The sequence below is a fragment of the Lampetra fluviatilis genome, chromosome 15, assembly GCF_964198595.1.
Source record: "Lampetra fluviatilis chromosome 15, kcLamFluv1.1, whole genome shotgun sequence".
Taxonomy (NCBI): domain Eukaryota; kingdom Metazoa; phylum Chordata; class Hyperoartia; order Petromyzontiformes; family Petromyzontidae; genus Lampetra; species Lampetra fluviatilis.
In genome coordinates, this window is record NC_136289.1 from 8,219,011 (window position 1) to 8,240,559 (window position 21,549).

Genomic DNA, 21,549 nt, shown 5'->3' on the forward strand with positions numbered 1-21,549 from the left:
TGATGTGCAATCGAAGCCACGATGTCGCGCAGTGGACTGGGAGATCAGAGAGAGGGGAGACGACGAGAGGAAGCAATGAGATGGGGTGCAAGATAGAGTGAGAGGGGCTGGCGGAGAGCAGCAGGGATGAGGAGTGAACATTCAGACCGAGAAGAGGGGACAAGGACATAGGACGGTAAAACAGAAGAGAGACGGAGGGGGGGGTGAAAGCGCATAGGGGAGACAAAGAATGAGAGATTGGGGAACAGGGAGAGAGAAGGGGACGGCGACAGCGAGTGAGGAGTGATTGCGCAGTGCAGAGGGATTCAGGAGAGATCGTGTCAAGACAGAGATGAGACGAGAGGACAGCGGAGGGAGAGGATGGAGATGATAGAGACGGGGAAAGCGGCATGATAGATACAAGGAGAGCTAGCGGGCAATCAAGAGACAATGAGGGCGAGTGGGGGGCCGCTGCCCCACGGGACCCGCATCGCTGCCCACGCCGCAGCTGCGTGAGCTCTGCCGGCCCCTGCCCCCCCCCCCTGGCCCCCCACCCACCCACCCCCGCCCCCCCCTGCACCCCCCCCTGCACCCCCCCCCTGCACGGCGCAGCTGGCACCGCCGCACACCACCAGAGCACACCCACGGGGCTCACAGCCAGTGATTACGACTGTCCTCCAACTCTTATAACCCCTTACTCTTAGGTTCTTTCGGTAAAGTCACGTAGGTAAAATAATAATGAAATAACATTAATACTAAAATAAAATTTTTATAAATAAAAATAAATAAAAAATCACGACGTTTCGGAAGCAACACAAGCCTCCGTCATCAGGTGTAGCTGCTCCAGTAAAATTACTGTCGCGTGTTATAACGCCATAACAACACCTGGGTCCACGGCCTCCTGCCAGCAAGCCTTTGACAATTTATACGCCCCCAATGTGCACCTAGGTTGGCACAAGCGCTGTGGTTTACGTCGCCGTCGTATTGATGGATGGTGGCTGTTGTTTAGTACTTGTAGACATTCGTGTATTGTCTTCAAATCTAGTTTATCTCGAATCGTATGCGGCCTTTGAGGACGTTAACTTGAAATTCTGCCTGGCCGACTTTGTCAACAACTGGGAAGCTACACGGAGTGGGTGAGCCGGTCAGATGTGGCTCTGCCGTGGATGGATTCTTGCAAGGGGCCGTAATTATAATATATATTGGGGGGTCACATCCACAATATTCAAATATGCTCAAAAAATGTCCCCCCCCCCCAATATATTGCTATCAAAAATATTTAAAAGTAATTATTTCTATGCTATGTAGATAAAAACAACAATTTGCTAAACCTTGGCCACAATATCTGGACTTGTCTTCATATAACAATGCAAAGATTTCTGTTTATATGATTGTGGTTATGGTTGTACTTTATTAATCACTAATCTCTGCCATTAGATATAATGAAACAAAAGGTAAAAAAAGAAAAAAACAGAGCAATGTAATACAATACACTATTAGACATTATTGTAAAAAAAAGTCCATCCCATGTGTTAGTGAAATAAAATAAAGTATTTTTTTTATAATAAAATAATAAACAACAAAGAACCACTAATGTAGACTGTAGCCTGTTTATTAAGCTGGGTGAGTGTACTGGCATTCTATAATGTAGACTGTAGCCTGGTTATTAAGCTGGGTGAGTGTACTGGCAGTCTATAATGTAGACTGTAGCCTGTTTATTAAGCTGGGTGAGTGTACTGGCAGTCTATAATGTAGACTGTAGCCTGGTTATTAAGCTGGGTGAGTGTACTGGCAGTCTATAATGTAGACTGTTGCCTGGTTATTAAGCTGGGTGAGTGTACTGGCAGTCTATAATGTAGACTGTAGCTTGGTTATTAAGCTGAGTGAGTGTACTGACATTCTATAATGTAGTTGTAGCCTGGTTATTAAGCTGAGTGAGTGTACTGACATTCTATAATGTAGACTGCAGCCTGGTTATTAACCTGAGTGTACTGGCAGTCTATAATGTAGACTGTAGTCTGGTTATTAACCTGAGTCTACTGGCAGTCTATAATGTAGACTGTAGCCTGGTTATTAAGCTGAGTGAGTGTACTGGCAGTCTATAATGTAGACTGTAGCCTGGTTATTAACCTGAGTGTACTGGCAGTCTATAATGTAGACTGTAGTCTGGTTATTAACCTGAGTCTACTGGCAGTCTATAATGTAGACTGTAGCCTGGTTATTAAGCTGAGTGAGTGTACTGGCAGTCTATAATGTAGTTGTAGCCTGGTTATTAAGCTGGGTGAGTGTATTGACAGTCTATAATGTAGATTGTAGCCTGGTTATTAATCTGGGTGAGTGTACTGGCAGTCTATAATGTAGACTGTAGCCTGGTTATTCAACTGAGTGAGTGTACTGCCAGTCTATAATGTAGACTGTAGCCTGATTATTGAGCTGGCTGAGTGTACTGGCAGTCTATAATGTAGACTGTAGCCTGGTTATTAACCTGAGTGTACTGGCAGTCTATAATGTAGACTGTAGTCTGGTTATTAACCTGAGTCTACTGGCAGTCTATAATGTAGACTGTAGCCTGGTTAAGCTGAGTGAGTGTACTGACAGTCTATAATGTAGACTGTAGCCTGGTTATTAAGCTGAGTGAGTGTACTGACAGTCTGAGTGAGTGTACTGACAGTCTATAATGTAGACTGTAGCCTGGTTATTCAACTGAGTGAGTGTACTGCCAGTCTATAATGTAGACTGTAGCCTGATTATTGAGCTGGCTGAGTGTGCTGGCAGTCTATAATGTAGACTGTAGCCTGGTTATTAACCTGAGTGTACTGGCAGTCTATAATGTAGACTGTAGTCTGGTTATTAACCTGAGTGTACTGACAGTTTATAATGTAGACTGTAGCCTGGTTATTGAGCTGGCTGAGTGTACTGGCAGTCTATAATGTAGACTGTAGTCTGGTTATTAACCTGAGTGTACTGGCAGTCTATAATGTAGACTGTAGTCTGGTTATTAACCTGAGTGTACTGACAGTTTATAATGTAGACTGTAGCCTGGTTATTGAGCTGAGTGAGTGTACTGACAGTCTATAATGTAGACTGTAGTCTGGTTATTAACCTGAGTGTACTGACAGTCTATAATATAGACTGTAGCCTGGTTATTAAGCTGAGTGAGTGTACTGACAGTCTATAATGTAGACTGTAGTCTGGTTATTAACCTGAGTGTACTGGCAGTCTATAATGTAGACTGTAGCCTGGTTATTAACCTGAGTGTACTGACAGTTTATAATGTAGACTGTAGCCTGGTTATTGAGCTGGCTGAGTGTACTGGCAGTCTATAATGTAGACTGTAGTCTGGTTATTAACCTGAGTGTACTGGCAGTCTATAATGTAGACTGTAGCCTGGTTATTGTTGGGCGGGATACACGGCCGGGGTGGTTGGGGGGGGGTGTGAGGTGTGACGCCAGCACGCACGACCGGGCTCAACGTTGCGGGATGCGTGTGACGTCATCACGCAGGCGTGCGCGGTGACATCACCGCTGCGCGCTCGCCCGCCTGCGCGCCAGCCAGCCAGCCAGTCGGCAAAACTTTTTGTTGTCATATACTGTCGTATACTCTTTGTTTCTTTCGGTAAAGTCACGAAACGAAAGAATATACTACATTATTTCTAACTACGCGACTTTACCGAAAAACCAAAGAGTATGGGTTCCTGCAGTCACGAAAGCTTCAAATCTAGATTCTGCAGTATGATTAATTAACCCACTGCTGGACGACTGTCACGTCGTGTATGGCTCCTAGAGGTCATTAGACGACACCTCACCTTGCTGCTGCCCGAAGGAGCGGAGCATACACGTCGAGGGATGAATAGAAGTTCAGTACAACGATGGATTTCTCTGCCTACGTGTGCACGTGTCGTTGTCGCAACATGAACTTTGTGCTTCGTGATGAGCTTTAGTGGTGCGGCACCACGGACCGCACATGCCCGCCCAGCAGATTGTGCAGAAGACGCATGGACATCAGGGGAGCCGCGCCCAGGCACGAAGCACCATCACCCCCATCCATAGAGACCCCCTGCGGCTCGGCATCTCATCTCATCCCCATCTGCAGCAGTAGCAGCATCATCAGCAGAAGCAGCAGCAGCCTGCACTGCGCTCTGCGTCATTTTTTTTGTTTGTTTCTTTCTTTCTTTAAACAACAACAAAATCCATCGTGACCTTGCCGCTTATTTTCTATTGCTCTATCACCGATTATAACCATCATCATCTTACACAGACGCGCAGTATACATCACTCTGCTGTGTGTATGTGTGCTGTGTGTGTGTGTACGCCTGTGTTTAATGGTGATTACTGGTGGATGCTGTTGAAACGCGGTTAGAATTGCATCTCCCTCCTTTCGTCGTCTTCATCATCATCACCCTCCTCGTCGTATTCCCCCAGCGGAGGTTTGTGTTGCACGCTCGCGTCCTCCCCCTTCTCTCGTCTCTCTCTCACAGAGCCATTGTGTTGCATGGGAGGCAGAGAGAGAGGAGGGAGGAGAGGAGACGTAGAGAAGAGAATAGAGAGAGAGAGGGCTGGGTTGGTGTAAGAGAAGAGAGAGAGAGCTGGGTGGATGAATGCTCTCTCCATGTCCTCGTGCGTGGCTTGCAGGGAGCAGAAGGAGCGAAGACTTCGCAGCTGAGACGATCACGGACGGCCTCCTGCCGCCAGCATCGCCGTGCACATCTTAGGTGAGTGTGCATGCCACCCCCCCCCTCTCTTCAATCATTCAATTGTTGTGTGTGCGTTATTACATACTGTGATATATTATTATATTTGTTTAACTGTGCACACTGTCCTTCATTTAACTGAGAACCCATGACAGAGTAAACGTGGTTTTTTTCCCATATAAAATATTTGGCGTATGTCACATTGGACACTATACAGTATTCGTGTGGTATCGTTTTATGATTCAACGATCCATATAGGATCCGCGTTTGAGGCAATTTCGTTGCTCCATCTCCTCGGTGGTCATTAAGAGTGGCGACGGCTTCAGGAGGTTTTCATCCAGCAGTGTATTTATCATGGCTAACGGTGACGTTTTACACTAAATCATAAATCAGAGTTTTAATTTCAGCTGGAGCTGTCCGGAGCTGAGCTCTGGAAAATACCACTCCCTCCCCCACCATTTCTGCTGTCAGGGGGGGAGGTGTCCATGAAAATATAATGCCAGGTATAAATAATAATTGAATACACACTTATATGACAGCATATATTTTCTCTTCATTTTGTGAAATACATGGGTTGTAATAATTCATTTATTAACATTTCTTCTCACATGGTGTTTTATTTTTAATACAATACATTAATTCCAATGAAATCAATTATTGACATGCCATCCATTTTTGTGTCATGTCAGTGGCCTGTATTATAATGAACGGTTCTTTATTTAAAATTCATACATAATACAATTAATGTAGTGATTTGGCTGAGCAGTGTGCTCTTTAGTGATACTGCAACATTTGCACATTACTATACGGACCATCATATAGTGTTTCCTGTACTCTGTGCATTGTTGATGTCCTCCATCTCAACGGTATTTGGGTCATTTGACTCTTTTAAACATCGATTGTCAATGATAATAATTGATGCACTGATTCCACAGCGTTCAAATTCCACATTGTCTCCATGCAGTGTCTTGTAGGCGAACGCTCAACGTCGTCTCGTAGGAGAGAAAGGAAGGAGGGAAGAAGACGTAACGAGGGGAAGCCGGCCGGTTGGGCCCGGCGAGCACAAAAGCGAGCGACCATGTCCCACACGTACGACCGCGACCTGGAGTTCGAGCACTTTGCCGAGCGCGATAAGGGCCGCCGCCACTCCCGTGGCTCTCGTGGCCTCAACGGGCTCCCAAGCCCCGCGCACAGCGCGCACTGCAGCTTCTACCGCACGCGTACGCTGCGCACACTCAGCACCGAGAAGAAGGCCAAGAAGGTGCGCTTCTACCGCAACGGTGACCGATACTTCCGTGGCATCGTCTACGCGGTGTCGCCGGACCGCTTCCGCTCGTTCGACGCGCTGCTCGAGGACCTGACGCGCACGCTCACAGACAATGTGAACCTGCCGCAGGGCGTGCGTGCCATCTACACGTGCGACGGCAGCCGCCGCATGCTCACACTGGATGAGCTGGTGGAAGGTAAAGCTCCGCCGCCTGACACTCTTGCCAAGACACGACCCCTCTGCGAGGTTTCACCGGCGTTTGTTTCAAGAGTTAAAATATATATTTTTAAATGTATATACATGTAGGCCATGTTGATGAACCTCGAGTAATGAAAGCAGTGCGTGTGAAGGTGCTGGGAAAATTGTTTCGGGGAACTGTGGAAGATGGTGCCTGCTTGGGGAGGCCTTCATCCAGCGTCATGGCTGATTCTGAGTTGGGTTTGAGTGGCTCCTTTTGAGGATTGTGATTTGTTAATTCCATCTTTCGTCAAAGGTACATCCAATTTCTTGATCGAAATGAGGATGTTTTGTATAACGAATATACAAGGATTGAACTGATATTATTATCTGTACTATGGCTTTGTCTGTTGGCAAATTTTATTTGCCATAGCAGCACATGTTAGAGAATGTGTCTTTAACAGCCACTTCGACGAGGGAATTTAGCACCCTGTTTTAAAATATACTCAAATTTTGTAACCACAAACTTGTGCATCTGTAGTAAGCACCACCTTCACATATACATGTATATCAGTATATTTTAGGTACTGAATATATTGTATGTGTGACACATTGATCTCTTGAAAAAGCATCAATCACATACCACGACTGCATGGTGGCAATACTCTAAATGCAGTCTTCGAGACACCTAGAAACTGTTATTAACAGTGGACCGCAATAACACGGGTGAATATATCTATAATCGTAGATAAATTATTCGCCTATATCCAAATAATATTGAACACATCCAATTTCTGTGGATCTTGGAAGATAAACTGAGCTAAGCTTGATTCGTACACTATGGCTTTCCAGGTGTTGAAGTTGTGGGGCTGCACAATAGCCATGAGATGGTAGCGCTGTATGTCACCCCCTAACATGCTTGAGTGTCCTCCAGGTTCTTTGTTTTTCCTCCCACATGCCAAATGCACATAAATGTTACTGGCCAAACATCCCAATGCAGGACCGTCCTACAAAATGCAATTTGATATTGAGTGAGGCTTTTTAAGCTAATTGTTATGATTTCAATCAGTCTCAGGCCCCAGGCAGAGTGTAGTGGTCCTCACAATTAATTGTCAGGAAACCCTCACGCCATGACGAATGCAGGCTGATATTATAATGTCTAAAATCTGCCTGCATCATGTGCCTCCAGGTCAACCTCGGCCTGCCCTTGGGTTGCGTCCAATCCCGAGGAAGGTCAACAAATAACCTTTTGCAAATTGATGTGGTCAACTACAAATTATTAAAACATCCCAATTTTTTTTTGGTATTGTGGGTAAAATTCTAGTTCAGTTCCCACGATTTAGCAACGTTATCATCACTACTTAACAAAACTGTCACCACCGTTCACAAGCACTTCAAATGCTGGCGTGGGTGGTGACAGGTTTCATGTATTTTTGGCAAGGATTTTGGAACATTTCATGCTGCATTCTCTCCTTTGAATGCTATTCGCTTTGGGGCTCTCAAAGCTGGTGACATTTACTTGCATATATATGTAATAAGTATCCACAATGCCAAATAACAGACAGTAATACTTGTGATTCCATAGCAAGGACCAGTAATGCACACTTAAAAACGTTATCATAAATCCCGCAAGATTTTACACTTTCAAAGAAAACTCCCCTTTGAAATGAAATATAAGCATTATTTAGCATTCGAGGATGATGATGACACCTATGGGGCAGATTGATATACCACCTCAATATCCTAGAATTTTGTGAGATATTATGGAACACCCTGTCATATTGTGGAACACTGTCATATTGTGGAATGTTAAATCATATTGCGGAACGTCATGTATCCTTCTGTCAAACTGTGGAACATTGGATAATATTGTGGAGCATATCTGTGTGTGGTGTGTGATTCACACTCGGCAGGCGAGAGCTACGTGTGTGCCTCCAATGAGCCGTACCGCCGGCTGGATTACACCAAGACGCTAAATCCTAATTGGTCGGTGAACATCAAGTCCTCGGGTGGGAAGGCACAGAGTGCGGCGGGCTCCAGCCGGCAAGCTGTGGCAGGTGTCTCCAGTAAGTCAGCTGCTCATAATACACATAACAGGTGGCTGGCTTGTGGTTTCTTAGGGCTGGAATTCAATGTTATTTCTGGTTAAAAATGCATCACTTTTTAATGTCATAATCTTCATTGCAGTGGACAGCCACAAATGGTGAGGAGAGGCCGTTAGTAGAGGTTGCACTTCTCTCTCTGCTTAACTATCCTTGCCTGTAACATTTTGCAATGTTGCTCCCTGAGGTGGCTGGATGGCTCAAGGGTGGGAGCCACTGAGTCAGCATGGCTGCAAGCCGAGCTTCGCATCTTAGTTTCAGCCACCCCATGATTTAAAGTAGTTTTCAACTGCAGTGAGTTTATTTTCTCGTCCCGGTCACAAATAACTACAAAAATGCATGGCATTCATTTTAGTTTTTCACTTCATTTGGATAATTTTCAGTTTCGAATTTAATCAAATGAGTTTTACTAATGTGCAAAAAACGTTTAATGTATGAGTACATGTGGGAAAATACGCCCCCTAGTGTGTGGATAGCAAAGGTTACTTTCATAAGCAGTCCAGGACTATGAAATCGCCTTCTGTGGGACATTTTATAACACACAGGGTGATGCACTGCTCTGATATCGTTTTCAATGGACACTTGGTCTCATGACATGATGCGGATAGTACAATTGGAATACAAAAAGGACAAAAAAGCCCCCCCCCCCCCTGAGTAGGCCTCCCAGCCTTGGTTGAGCATGTGTGACACCAAATTGGGAGCATTTCCCTTTGCCTCATCCTTCCTACGCACCTGGTTATCAAGCCTTGGAAAACATACCTGCTTCTCTGCTGCATGGCATGCAGACTTATGCTCCTCCGCGACTGCTTGCTGGCATTTTGTTGCAATCCTTGAAGACCTCCTTTTTTGTTTGTTTGAATGCTATTTCAGATCCAATTGATGCCCACATTGATTTTTTTGGTAAGTATTGTTCTAAGTTTGAGCACCTTTGCAGCAAGTTAACATTCTGTAGAGACATGTATGTGTGTTTTTCTGGAGGTAGCTGTTATTTGGTATTTTGGGGCTGTCATTGAATGTTATTTCTGGTAAAAATTTCACTTTTTAATATCATAATCTGCATTTCAATGGACTACTTAAAATGTTAATATTCTCAGATTTATTTTCTCAACTTGAGTTTCTCTATAGCATTGGACATCTTTCCACCATAACCAGTCAAATGTACATTTCGTAAATTTTGCACGCATCTGTTCTTGTAAAACTGAAACCTGCACACTGATAGGGCATGACGACCTGAGATAGATAAATGTTGGTCTCATGTTCTGTACGAAGAAGTTTACAACAATCTTTGCAAAGCTGATAATATTGTCATGTTCAATATATGCAACCCTCATTACTGTACATGAAAACATGGCATTCATGAGAATATGAGAATAGCCATGAATTTGAAGATGTTTTTTTCTGATTTGATAATAATTGTAATTATTGACACTAAAACAAGGCATGGCAGCACTGCCCATCTCATTATTCGATTGTCACATTTTGGGGTGAGCGTTGATTCAAGAATTGATTATTTGTTGGCATTTTGGTGCTTGTAGTATCTGTAGTGGCAGCAGAGTCACTTAAACCAATTACATGCAACATATACTATATATGCATTCTTACACATACTATTTATTTAATTTATTGTGAATGTAATACTCACTTTTAATCGCTGTATCTTTGCATAAAAAGAATACACTTGTTACACTAATACGTTTTTGAGTATTCAATACCACGCTTTTAAAAATACAATTTGATTATGAAAACATTGACATTCTAGCTCTTACAAAATTTTGGTTTAAAAAGATGCAAAGTAGCACATTTTTTATCTGACCAAACGAAACAATGACAAAAACCACAATAATTCTCAAATACACAGGTGGCTCGGAGTCACGTGATTTCATCCGGCCCAAGCTGGTGACCGTGATCCGGAGTGGTGTGAAGCCACGCAAGGCCGTACGCATCCTGCTCAACAAGAAGACTGCACACTCCTTCGATCAGGTGCTCACGGACATCACGGACGCCATCAAGCTGGATTCGGGAGTGGTCAAGCGACTCTACACACTTGACGGCAAGCAGGTGAGTGTGGAGTGGGCGATGGCCTCACTGCCATGTGGGCTTCGCTCGCACGCGCAACCCACGGTTCGCTACGTACGGCACGAAAGAAAGTTCAACATACGAATGTACATGCGAAGTGGACTGTGCCGTTTCCAACTTCTGTAAGGCCTGTGGGATGGTCTGAGCATTTGGCATGTGGACATCCGTGAAACTACTGAACATCTGCGAAAACGACTGGATGTCTGTGAAAAAGAGCTTTATAGCTCATCATATTTATCCAGTATAAGTAAAGATTCTGATGTACCAAACACTCCCTAAAGAAAGGGTGTCATGGATAAATAAAGTGTAGATTTCTTGGGTAAATAAAGGAACATTATTATTGGTTTACACTGGATGCTATAGTGAGGTAAATTAATTGCCCTCCATCAGTTTTAAATTCCACTGCTCAGCTGGAAGCCACCGTTCAGCTGGAGGTATAATCTATGCCGGTGGAAAACGTGCAGCGTATTCAGTCAATTGTTGATTTTGAGAACCATGTAAAGCCCACTGAGACAAGAAGACTAATTTTAATAAAGACTTTGGGTAGCTGGAACCCGGTACACTATGGCCCTGGTTGCTGGGCACAAAGGGCATTGATGGTGCATTAGCTTTAAAGGGGGATATGGCACTAGTGTTTTGTCGAAGGCATGTGTCCTCATAACTCCAATGTTCTATTTAAATTTGACGCATATAGGAAATTTTTTTTGGCTGCGCTGGTGTTTGCTGCACTGTCATTTCTCTCACGAACCACCACTCTTAACAATAAATGTCCAATATGACACCATGGGATATATTTTGGAAAGCTCTGCAGCGGATTTACCACAAGGATATAACATTTCACTGGCCTGGATCATGGTGACTCACGGGAAACAATAGGTTGCAGCCACCACTCGTTCCGCATCTTACAATGTGCATATCAAGTCTTCATTAACAACGCTTCTTTAAATATTTCATGAGGCTTTGGAAGCCTCCTCCATATCAAGGGCAGTTCCACAAGAGGCATTGTATTTCTAATTTGTCTGCTGTCAAGGGCACTCCTAGCTGATCGTAATGGAGCACAGCATTTGTTATTAGACAGTTCAGGACAGCTGAATGCGTGGTGTGCAGGACAGTGTAGGTATGTTGAACTTCTTTCGTACCGTACGTAGCCAACTCTGCTAATTGGAGGTATGGGGAGGGGGGATAACAAAATAAAAACAAAGACAACAAACTAAACACAAAAGTGGCATATCTGCGTGCAGACGGTGGAACTGCACCAGGGTGCTCAGTCCATAGGGGCCCAGGTACTGGATTATGATTAGGGGGGTAATGGGACAGGGGGGGCCCCCATTTCATTCCTTGCACCAAGGGCCCAAGTCAACCATGCTATGCCACTGGCACAGAGTCTGTTTTGAGTACAATTTAGGCAGCTGAGTCAGGTGATGAAAACAAAAGGGCTTGCTTTGGCAGTGGTGTGGAAGAACAAAACAAAATTATTAATTGTCATTAATGGCAATATGAATATGTAAAATATGCTGACATTTAGGTAAGTGGCCCTCCTTCAGAGCAGACATATGGCAGATTAGCTGTGAAGAAGCATAATGAAATGTCTTATAACAGAAACACATAACAAGCTGTTGTATGTGATGGCATTTCTTCAGAGCAGAAAGAAGACATTACCCAAATAATTATCGTCTCTATTTCTGTCATGTTTATATCACCAGGGAGTATTCATGATGAAGGTGGTGAGTTAATTTGCGTCAGATATTGATTTGTTTATAACTGTTAAAATATTCTTCCGCAATAACATGATTGGCATTACAATATAATTGTTGAGCTTTCCTTCAGCTCATCTCATTGACTTGGACCCAGATTAGCACAGCTCAAGACGGCAATCACATTTGCACGATGTGATCGCAAAGCTCTGACGTGATTGGCGGTACGTCTGCTGCACGTGTCATATTGGCGATCCAGTTCACTCTCGCAAAGGAGAATATTCTGCTTTCCTGATTTCTCACCCGGTTAAACAAAATAACCTTGACATTTCATAAAGCTGCATGGTGTCCTGCAGAGCGACCAACAACCTTCCTGCTCATGAGGCTCATCTGAAGGTTATGATGGTCATTTACAGGGGCGGCAGGAGCAGTCGTTGGTGATACAGAGTCTTTCTTCTTAACATTTCCTCTCATTAGCACGACCTCTGGGGTGGCGTTGGTGGTATCTTATTCATGCTTTGCATGAATGCATGTACAGCATGTTCATTTTGTATTGTTACACTGACTCATGCCTGAAAATCCTCACATTTTCAGCAGTAGGCTACTGATTGTCAAGCCATTTCAAAGCGTACTCTTTTTCAAAAGCAAAATGTGTGTACATTTATTATCCTCCAAAAATGATTTTAAAAGTCCATTTATGAGCTTGGTCTGTAGTACATTGATGGGAAATCTGTAGCGCAATGAAGTCCTTGGAGAGATATCCACTTGGTTTCACTGTGTAATTGGTGTGAGGGCTTGTATTTATTAATTAACTAATAAAAGGTGCGAATGTTTGGAAATAACTCATGGCACCGCTGTGAAATCTCACCACTGAAAGAAAAAACATTTTAAAAAATCACTCCCTGGGTGTGTTCGCACCCCAGTGTTGTGAATGACACTTGAAGGTCGACGTTTCAGAAAGCTTCTCTTTGGGTTGCCTCATCGATCGAGCACAGACATAAATGGCAATGGGTCGTGGAGCTCTTGTACAAGATAAGGATTACCCTTGAAAAGCCTGCCAATTGGCCTAAAGATCCATTTTTGAAGAAGAGGATTAAAATTGCTAAATTATTAGCACGTACGGACTGGCTCTACCAGCAGCCACTTGCTTTTTAACAAATCTCGCACAAAGGGGTCAGGTGATGTATGGACAGTGTGCCCTGCTGCCTTTTGTCTATATCGGTTGCGCTTGGGGCAAGCCTCAAGGGATATATTGAAGGCCAAATTGGAAATTGGAGGGCATTTTCTGGTGAAAAGGGAGCACACGTCCCTCGCTGTCACAGTCCCATGCTACTTCTGACCTCTCACCCTGAACGCTTAACCCTGCCTTTCACACTTTCTCGCCTTTTAAACTATTCACCTTTGTAGTTCATGTTACCCAGCGTCAGATATCCCACTGTAGTGCTGTATTATTAATAAACATTGAAATAATAGATGCAATATCGCATCTCAAATGCTGAGACAGAGCAAAGGATCAGTGGTTTGTGCACTGTTCTATGAGCACGGCAAACTGAGCGTGATTCCAGGCCATGGGTAACAACCAAACTAAACAACCCCTGGCCGACACAGCAGGAAGAGGGTATTCATCCAGCATTTGATTAACAAAGGGCTGTTAATTATTATCATCATCCAGAGTGCCATAATTCTATCCATAATGCCCCAACGTATTTGCAAGTATAATTTATTTTGTAAAGCAAACTGTGAAAAAGCAATTCCCAAATGGAGATTATGGGGACCCGTCTAGGTTCCCAATGATTAAAAGCTAATGAATTGATAGAATGTGGTTCTGCTCATTAGGCAGAGCCTTATGAAGCGACGACACGCAATGGCGCTATCTGTGTGCATCGATTCGTATCAGTTGGGTTTTGTGCTGGGGGATATGGGCCAATGCTGCGCCATGTCTAGGAGGGAGGTCCGCGAACATAAGTAGGTTATGTACTGTATACGCAGGACGACCCCCTTCACCAGCTCGTTATTAGTTGAGCCATCATTAAGGGGATACGCTAATGCTGCAGTGGGAGCGGTGGCACAGCGGTTATCGCGCTACACGATGAACTCGGGCACATGAGTTGAATTCCCAGGCAAGGCTAATATCAGCGGGGAACGATATCTGAATCCCCCTTCATTGTCAAATAACCCCTATGACTGACATGGCATAGAGCGGCCTTCACCCAGCACCGGATTTATAAAGGGCTGAAAATTTTATATACTTTATTTTAATTACGCTGTCAGAATTCATACTGTTCGAAGCAAGTGGCCTTGGAAAGGACAATTCACCGAAAGGAATGACTGCAGATGGTCAATCATGATTACAAAGTGGCAGCTATTGAATGCAAAGTTACAGAGAGAACGTCCAACGTGGAGATGGAGCAATAAAATCACTTCGTCTGTAGGGAGTAGATGGATTTTTGAGGCAGCATCACGATGGATGGCGGCTGCTTGGGGAAGCCTTCATCCAGCAGTCGAATGACAGAAGCTGATGATGAAGAATGCTCCACCCAGAGAAGCCTCGTGTTGGCAAATTGTGTGTATCGAGGCATTTTAAAATGGTTCTCGAAGGCTCTGTTCTTCATCCCACCTGCTATGAAATTCACGCCACGGATGCTGCAGATGCACCCATTAGCACGGTCCCAGCTCCAAGGGAGTTAGTGATAAACACCCCTGTGTGTGAGAAATTTGGTTTGCTCTGTATACCGTGGGCTAGCTGAATCATGGTGCAGCAGAGTGTGTGACACGTCAGGTGTAGCTGCAGAGATCACTAGCCTCGTAAATTTGTTGGTAGTGCCATCGTACTAATTATCTGGTTACTGGAAATGGAAAATAGAGTTTACTTAAGCTGGTGCTTTAAAACATGGCCATTGAACTGTGGGATAACTGAAAAAGGCACCGTAAATTGTGCATGGCAAGCGCTGGCAGCAAGTTTGAAAAAAAAGTCGCATTCTGAGTATTCAAATGAACATCTGTCTGTGGAATTTTTTTCTCCACCAGCCATTCTGGAATGAACCAAGGCCCTATTTTTGGTGACTAGTTTAAAATGTAAATAATATGCTACGGGTAAGATGTCGTGCATGTCATCATGCTCATTCATTGCTAAATTAATTTACGCTTGGGTGTACTCACAACATAAGAGTACGGTTAAATGCATTATTTCCTGTCATGTTCATAGCCTCGTTGATATTTCACCCCTGTCAATCCACTGCTGAATGAGGGCCTCCCACACCATACACATGGGGGTTGTTTGACCATACTTCACTCTGGTCAGTACAGGTTTAAAGTAGGGAGCATAGTACAGTACAATACATATGTTAATGCACTGCTCTATGCTGACAACATAGCCTTGTAACAGTCTATAACACCTGCTGTTCATGGTAGTCGCCTATCAAAGCACTATCTAGGCTCAAACCTTAGCTTAGGAGATCTGATAAGATCGGGTGCATTCTGGACGATTTTATCAAAGACGTACAAATGTAAATTACTTTAAATTCCCTTGAAAATTCAGAATTTGTGGATCCAGGCGTGATGCAGTAAATTGACATTTGTATGAGAACTAGTGTGGCACAACTATTGTTGGTCACATCCTGTCCTCCTTGCCACAAGGATTTGCAGTGTGTATGGTGACTGTAACAGAATTCTAATTAACAGCACAGTTGTGCCAGCTTTTAGGGCTCTCCGCCAAGTCTTGAAAGAGTCATGTACGAAACAAATAGCGAAGGTCACCAAGAACCAAACCCTTCATGGACCCTTATATTGTTGTTTAAGTTGCCTTCCCTGTCCCCGTTTGTTTGCTAATTGATAAGTTCATAAAAAAGACAATTATACTTCCTACAAATGTTGTTTTGGCCAACAGTATTGCATGGGAAGTGTTCACTGATAATTTATGAAGTACATTTTGCATTTGTAGTGATTTAATTTGAAAAATTTGGTACATTCACTTTCAGATGTTTTCATGTTTTCAGAGAAAAAAAAATCACGTCGGGGTCCTAATTGGTGAAACTATAAAACACTGTCATCTTAAACTTAAATCACATACTGTATTTGTTTTTTAAATGTTCATGTTATAGAAATATATCAGGAAACAAATATCCAGTTTTAATTTGCACGGTATTAGGAGCTTGTGCCAAGGGTCCATAATATATTTATAACAGCTATCTTTGACTGATGATATATGACAGAACAGAGGGCATGCCATAACTTTCATGATTTTGGCATCGTTTGTCTACATGATGCTCTCCCAATCATGTTACACGACCAGCACAGTTCACAGCCCCTTCCGAAGACTACTCAACAAACAAGAGGCACATTAACCGCTCACACCACAGCATGCATTGTTTCCGCAAAAGGCTGTTATTTTTACTCGAGGAAGCCTCCCTTTGAATGCTGATGAATTCAAATGTAAACTGGCGAGCGGTTTTTCAAAGCCTGTTGTGTACACCGTTACACTTTTTTGAATGGGCCTCTTGGTGTAAAAACGTTTGCAAAACACTAAACAGAGAGGGTTGGTTTAGGCGGCGCCTTTCGGAAATGTGCCAGCTCGCCCTTAGTCCGTCTGTAGCATTCTCCACAGCGCTCTTTTTTTTGTAACAAACCTTGGTGTTGAAGACCCCGCCACTGGGGAATTGCGAAATGTGAGGGCCGCGCTCTTTCAAAGTTGGTGATGTTTTCACTGAACCCTATGGGAAACTTTTGAACAGGGCAGCACCCCTGTTAATGTTGCTGCACGCTCTCGGAACGGTGCTCCCAGGGCTGGTGTCACGACGGTAACCAATGCATTGAACACTCGCACAGACACGGTCTCGTACGTATTCAGCTCTGGTCATTGGTCTTACGCGTAGCTGTGCTGCACCAAATGAGTCTCAATAAGACGAGGCCCCTATCATACTCCTGTACGGAGGTACCCAAGCAAAGCCCAACATTGGTCATGAATACAAGGTTAACTGTTGAGGTTTCTCGCCCACCCAAGTGTGGTGAAAAGCATAACTCGGGGCCAATTACTCCACTCCCTGGCCCTCTGCTTGTGTTGTTTTTTTTAGCTATAATATACCAATGGCTTTCCATTGCCCGAATCGCCCATGCGCACCATGGGGCAGTTACTGCAAATCAATTAATGGCAGTGTTTGGGCCCATATCTTGCATGCGTTATATAGTCTGGGTGGGCACCAGTAGGTCATAAACACGTGTCATTGTTGATTGCTTGCCTGTGTCCAGCATGCCACCTTGTAGAGGTGCACTCTAATGATAATTTAAGATGCGCTGCTCCAGTACAGTGTGTGAATACCAGAGGTGGGACAAAGTCATTGTTATGCAAGTCCAAGTCGAGTCGCAAGTCATCAAATTCATGACTCGAGTCTGACTCGAGTCCAAGTCACATGACTCGAGTCCACATCTCATAGGTGGGCCAAAGTCATTGTTATGCAAGTCCAAGTCGAGTCGCAAGTCATCAAATTCATGACTCGAGTCTGACTCGAGTCCAAGTCACATGACTCGAGTCCACACCTCTGGTGAATACTACAGGACAGCATGTAGTATGTAACCGTGGCTGGCCTAGGTCATGCAAGATTGCTTTAATGATGTGGTAGTTTTTTGTTAATTGTGCGGGAGAGAATTGGTCATTCAGGCAGTGCCTGATTTTTCTTTTGCATAGAAAGCCATTGTGATCGTATATTAACTTGTCGAAATTCATGGTTCTGTTTTCTCCGAAATAACAATGTGATGTGGCAAATTGAAGATTACATTGATGTAAAAATCATAGGCAATATTTCAGTGCAAATAACAGCCATTTTTACATGTAATAAGTAAACTAGTTCAGTGCAAACATGTTGTCCATTTCATTCAGTTCCTATTAGATACGTTGGTTAATCTTTTAAAATGCTGTAAATTTAAATCACTCACTTCAGGGAGGTAGTGTTAATATTTTTTCTGAAACATTGCAGACAAACTTCCTCTCTCCGAAACGGTTCTTTCCCAGAGAAAGTAGCAAAATGTGATCATTTTTGGGATGATGCACAAATTAAAGGTTACACTTCTCAATGCTGGGGGAGGGGGCATTCCACGGACGAGCCGTCACAGGCCAGATGAGGTCCAACCCCACCACCACCACCTTCCGCTTTCCTGAGCGTGACCCCTCAATCTCGTCGCTCGCCGCACCGACAATGCAGCCCTTGGTCCTCAGGGTGCTTTGCTGGCTGGCCCTGGCCGCCCGTTTGGTCGGACGCGTTGGGGACGTAGAAGAAGCCAGCTGAGGTCCCCGTCAGTCTCCCTGGCAACGGCGTTCACAGAATGGACGCAGTCACTGGGGAGGGCCTTTGCTCACGTTTTGCGCCGGTTGGAAATTGACAACGTTTAACATTTTGTTTATGGTCATGCTTACCCCTTGTTTTTATATGCAGTTTGTTATATGGGGGAAATTTAGGCATAGCAGAACTGCAGTACTGTACTGCTATATATTATCAGTCTGCACTTGATTGTATTATTTTTTTGGAACCTCGATGCAAGCACCCATGATGTCCTTTTCAACATCAAGTTCTGTCATTAATGCCACCAGAATATAAATATCATTCAATAAGCCTTGTGGATTATCTTTTCATCCAATGCTCATATAAGGTTATTTGCCATTTATATGTTTTTAAAATCCCCTTGAGGTAAATAAATTTGATCTAATAATGTGCTAACTTTATCCTAATCTTTAAAAATACACATTGTTGTGAATCGGTAGTTGCAGACGGCATTCGTTCTCCACTGGAGATCAAACCTGCTCGGTCACCAACAAACCTGTCAACCCCTTGTCAGTGCCCTACCTTATTATATACCAAATCAGATATTATTGGTCACCCCGTGCCCGTATACATTTCAACGTTCATCCTACAAAGTCCCATCTCAAGGGAGAAAGACAAACACATTTTCCCCCCGTATTGCAACGGCTGTACACCGTATGGATCTAAAAACTCAATTCCCCTGTACAAGAATATAAATAAGTCATATGGTTTGGCAGGTATGTCACCAAGTACTGGACCATTGAGGCCTAACTTGGAATTGATGGACGTACTCGGAAGCTGCTTTCGAAATTACACCCATAAATGCAAATTACATTTGCCGTTGTGTGTTTTCTTTCGATTGTGGAATAATTGAGGCGGAATGAGTTATCATCGCACCGTTTTATCCCTTTGGAGCCACGGGGAGGGAGGTGGTAATCGTCTCAGCACCACCTCTCTGCCACCCAAAGCAGGGGGCTTGAGGTACACCAATAGATCATGGCCTCGTTAATACAAATATATGGCGCCCGCATTTTAGCTTCTGTCTTGCACTTGGAAAAACGACCAAGACTTTTATTAAAGAGTTTGTGGACTGGGTGGGGGTGGGGGGGAAGTACTGTATACTAATTGCTACATAACAGTTGGAAATGGATCATTTGTAGTGTTGGAACGAATGAAATGGCTGCCGGCATTCGTGTTCATGAGATTGAGCAAAATTTCAGCAAGCGGCCTGAAACGAACAACGCAAACAAATAACCCAAACCCTCTCCCCAACAAAGACCCAACTTAATGAAAGGCAAAACGACGTCTCCGAGGCGTTCAACACAACTCCCCATATACCACACGTGCTCTTGTGCGTGACGTTTGTGGTAAACGAATACGCAATACACTCGGGTTTTTTTTAGTGTGTATGTGTGTGTTTTGGGAAGGCTGAGGGGCTTGAGCATCAGCTGTCGGGGAAGGAGGCAACAGGGAATCTCATGAGAATGAAACCGGCCCGAGCCGGTTACAAGCGTTGGGTGGTGGACGAAAGCGTTCACGGGGGTGGTGGTGGTGGGTTGTGGTGTGTGGCGGAGGGGGCCTGCGGTTGTTGCTTTCTGCCCATGGGTTTTGTTTGGCCGTCGCCCGCAAGTTCGGAGCGAGCAACGTTGAGTCGGAGCGCTCCCTCCTCGTTCGCCTCGCACTGCGGGGTCAACCCTTTGCCTAACCTCGCCTTCAAATTACCGTCACGTGGCTGGACGTGTTGCTTGTATGTGTGCATGTGTGTGTGTTAAGAAGGTTAGTGGGGAGCGGTGGTGGAGTGGTTGGCGCGCTGCGCTACCAACCTGGCGACCCGGGTTCAATTCCCCGCTCACGGCCAACAGCGGTGATGATTATCTGAACCGGTTCTTGTCCCCCACCCACCCAGGTGGACTCAACCTTAAATGAGTACCTAGTGCGATGTGTAAACATCGCCACTAGGGAGACAAAGGCGGCCGGGCGTGGTGCTGGCCACCCCACCCCCTCGTGTACCACAGTGCCGGCCTTCATAGGTGCTCGCTAACAGCACTTGCCCCTACAGTTTGTTCACGCTATACGGGGAGGAATTTTTGTCTTTGTATTCATAATTCAGTGTTTTATTTGAATTGTTTTACCATATGCTGGCCAAATTGTACACATTGCCAAGACTCTTTCTTATTTGTCTTTTGTGATGCATGACAGGATTTTGTAATGCTTGGAGGTTTAGTAAGTGGTGGTTACTGCACCGCACTGTGAACTGGGTCTCTAAAGTTGGTTTCCTGACCTTCAGTGGTGAGCAATATCCAAGGCCGTAAGAATAATATATATTGGGGGGACACATCCCCCCCCAATATTCAAATATGCTAAAAATGTCCCCCCCAATATATTGCTATAAAATAGATTTCTGCTTTTATTATTGTGGTTATGGTTGTACTTTAGTAATCCCTAATCTCTGCCATTACATGCAATGAAACAAGAAACGGTAAAAAAGTAAAAACAGAGCAATGTAATACAATATACTATTAGACATTATTGAAAAAAATCATTAAAAAGTCCATCCCATGTGTTAGTACATTTTTAAATATTTTAGGCAGGAAATTAGTTTTCAAATTTAGATTATTTTTCTGGGGGGGGACCCCCATACCCCCTGGATGATTTGGTCCCCCCCAATGTTGACTCCATGGCTACGGCCTTGGCAATATCTGAACAAGTCTTGGCCGCACTGACCAGTGGGTGGGGTCGACATATGTCAAATAACCACGATTATTGACATGCCATGGGGATACCTTCATCCTTCAGTGGATTAACAAAGGGCTGTACATTATTATCTGTGTTGTAATGGTTTTTTGTTTGAATCAAAAACGCTATTTTTATTGAACAGCCATTTGTCAATCCAAGGTTATGCTATAAAGTCTCACAGTGGTCAACATTGCAAATATCGTACAGACATAAACACTTACGGACTTAATAGCATACATTAAGTTAATAATAATGTCCGCTTTCAGGAGAGTATTGCATTGGAATGTTTGGGCAATTCCATTGAGTGGCATGTGAGTTGTTAACAGGACTACCCAGAGACAACCTCCACATGCAACGGGATTACACTGAAAGTTCCATACACATTGATTCAGTATGTTGCTGTCCTACCATTGGGACCTCCTTTGCCAGTACCTATTAACAACAGAATAAAGGGGAAGCACCTATTATCAAGCCTACCATTTTGTTTTACTTAAAAGCCTATCATAAGTGTTAATCCACGTTTCAATGCTTAGTGCCC

General features: G+C 44.0%; 1 protein-coding gene across 4 annotated transcripts in view; it reads left to right on the plus strand.

Moving 5' to 3' along the window:
- Nucleotides 1-3,843: 3,843 nt before the first annotated feature.
- DCLK1 (doublecortin like kinase 1) overlaps nucleotides 3,844-21,549 on the plus strand; it is a 65,467-nt gene continuing 47,761 nt past the window's right edge. The window contains exons 1-6 of one of the 4 annotated variants that reach the window (XM_078863113.1): nucleotides 3,844-3,999; nucleotides 4,611-4,690; nucleotides 5,634-6,132; nucleotides 8,027-8,179; nucleotides 9,086-9,115; nucleotides 10,074-10,273. In XM_078863113.1, the coding sequence (XP_078719239.1) occupies nucleotides 5,748-6,132; nucleotides 8,027-8,179; nucleotides 9,086-9,115; nucleotides 10,074-10,273 (768 nt within the window). In that variant the 5' untranslated portion in view covers nucleotides 3,844-3,999; nucleotides 4,611-4,690; nucleotides 5,634-5,747. The other 3 variants (XM_078863110.1, XM_078863114.1, XM_078863112.1) reach the window with 3 other exon arrangements.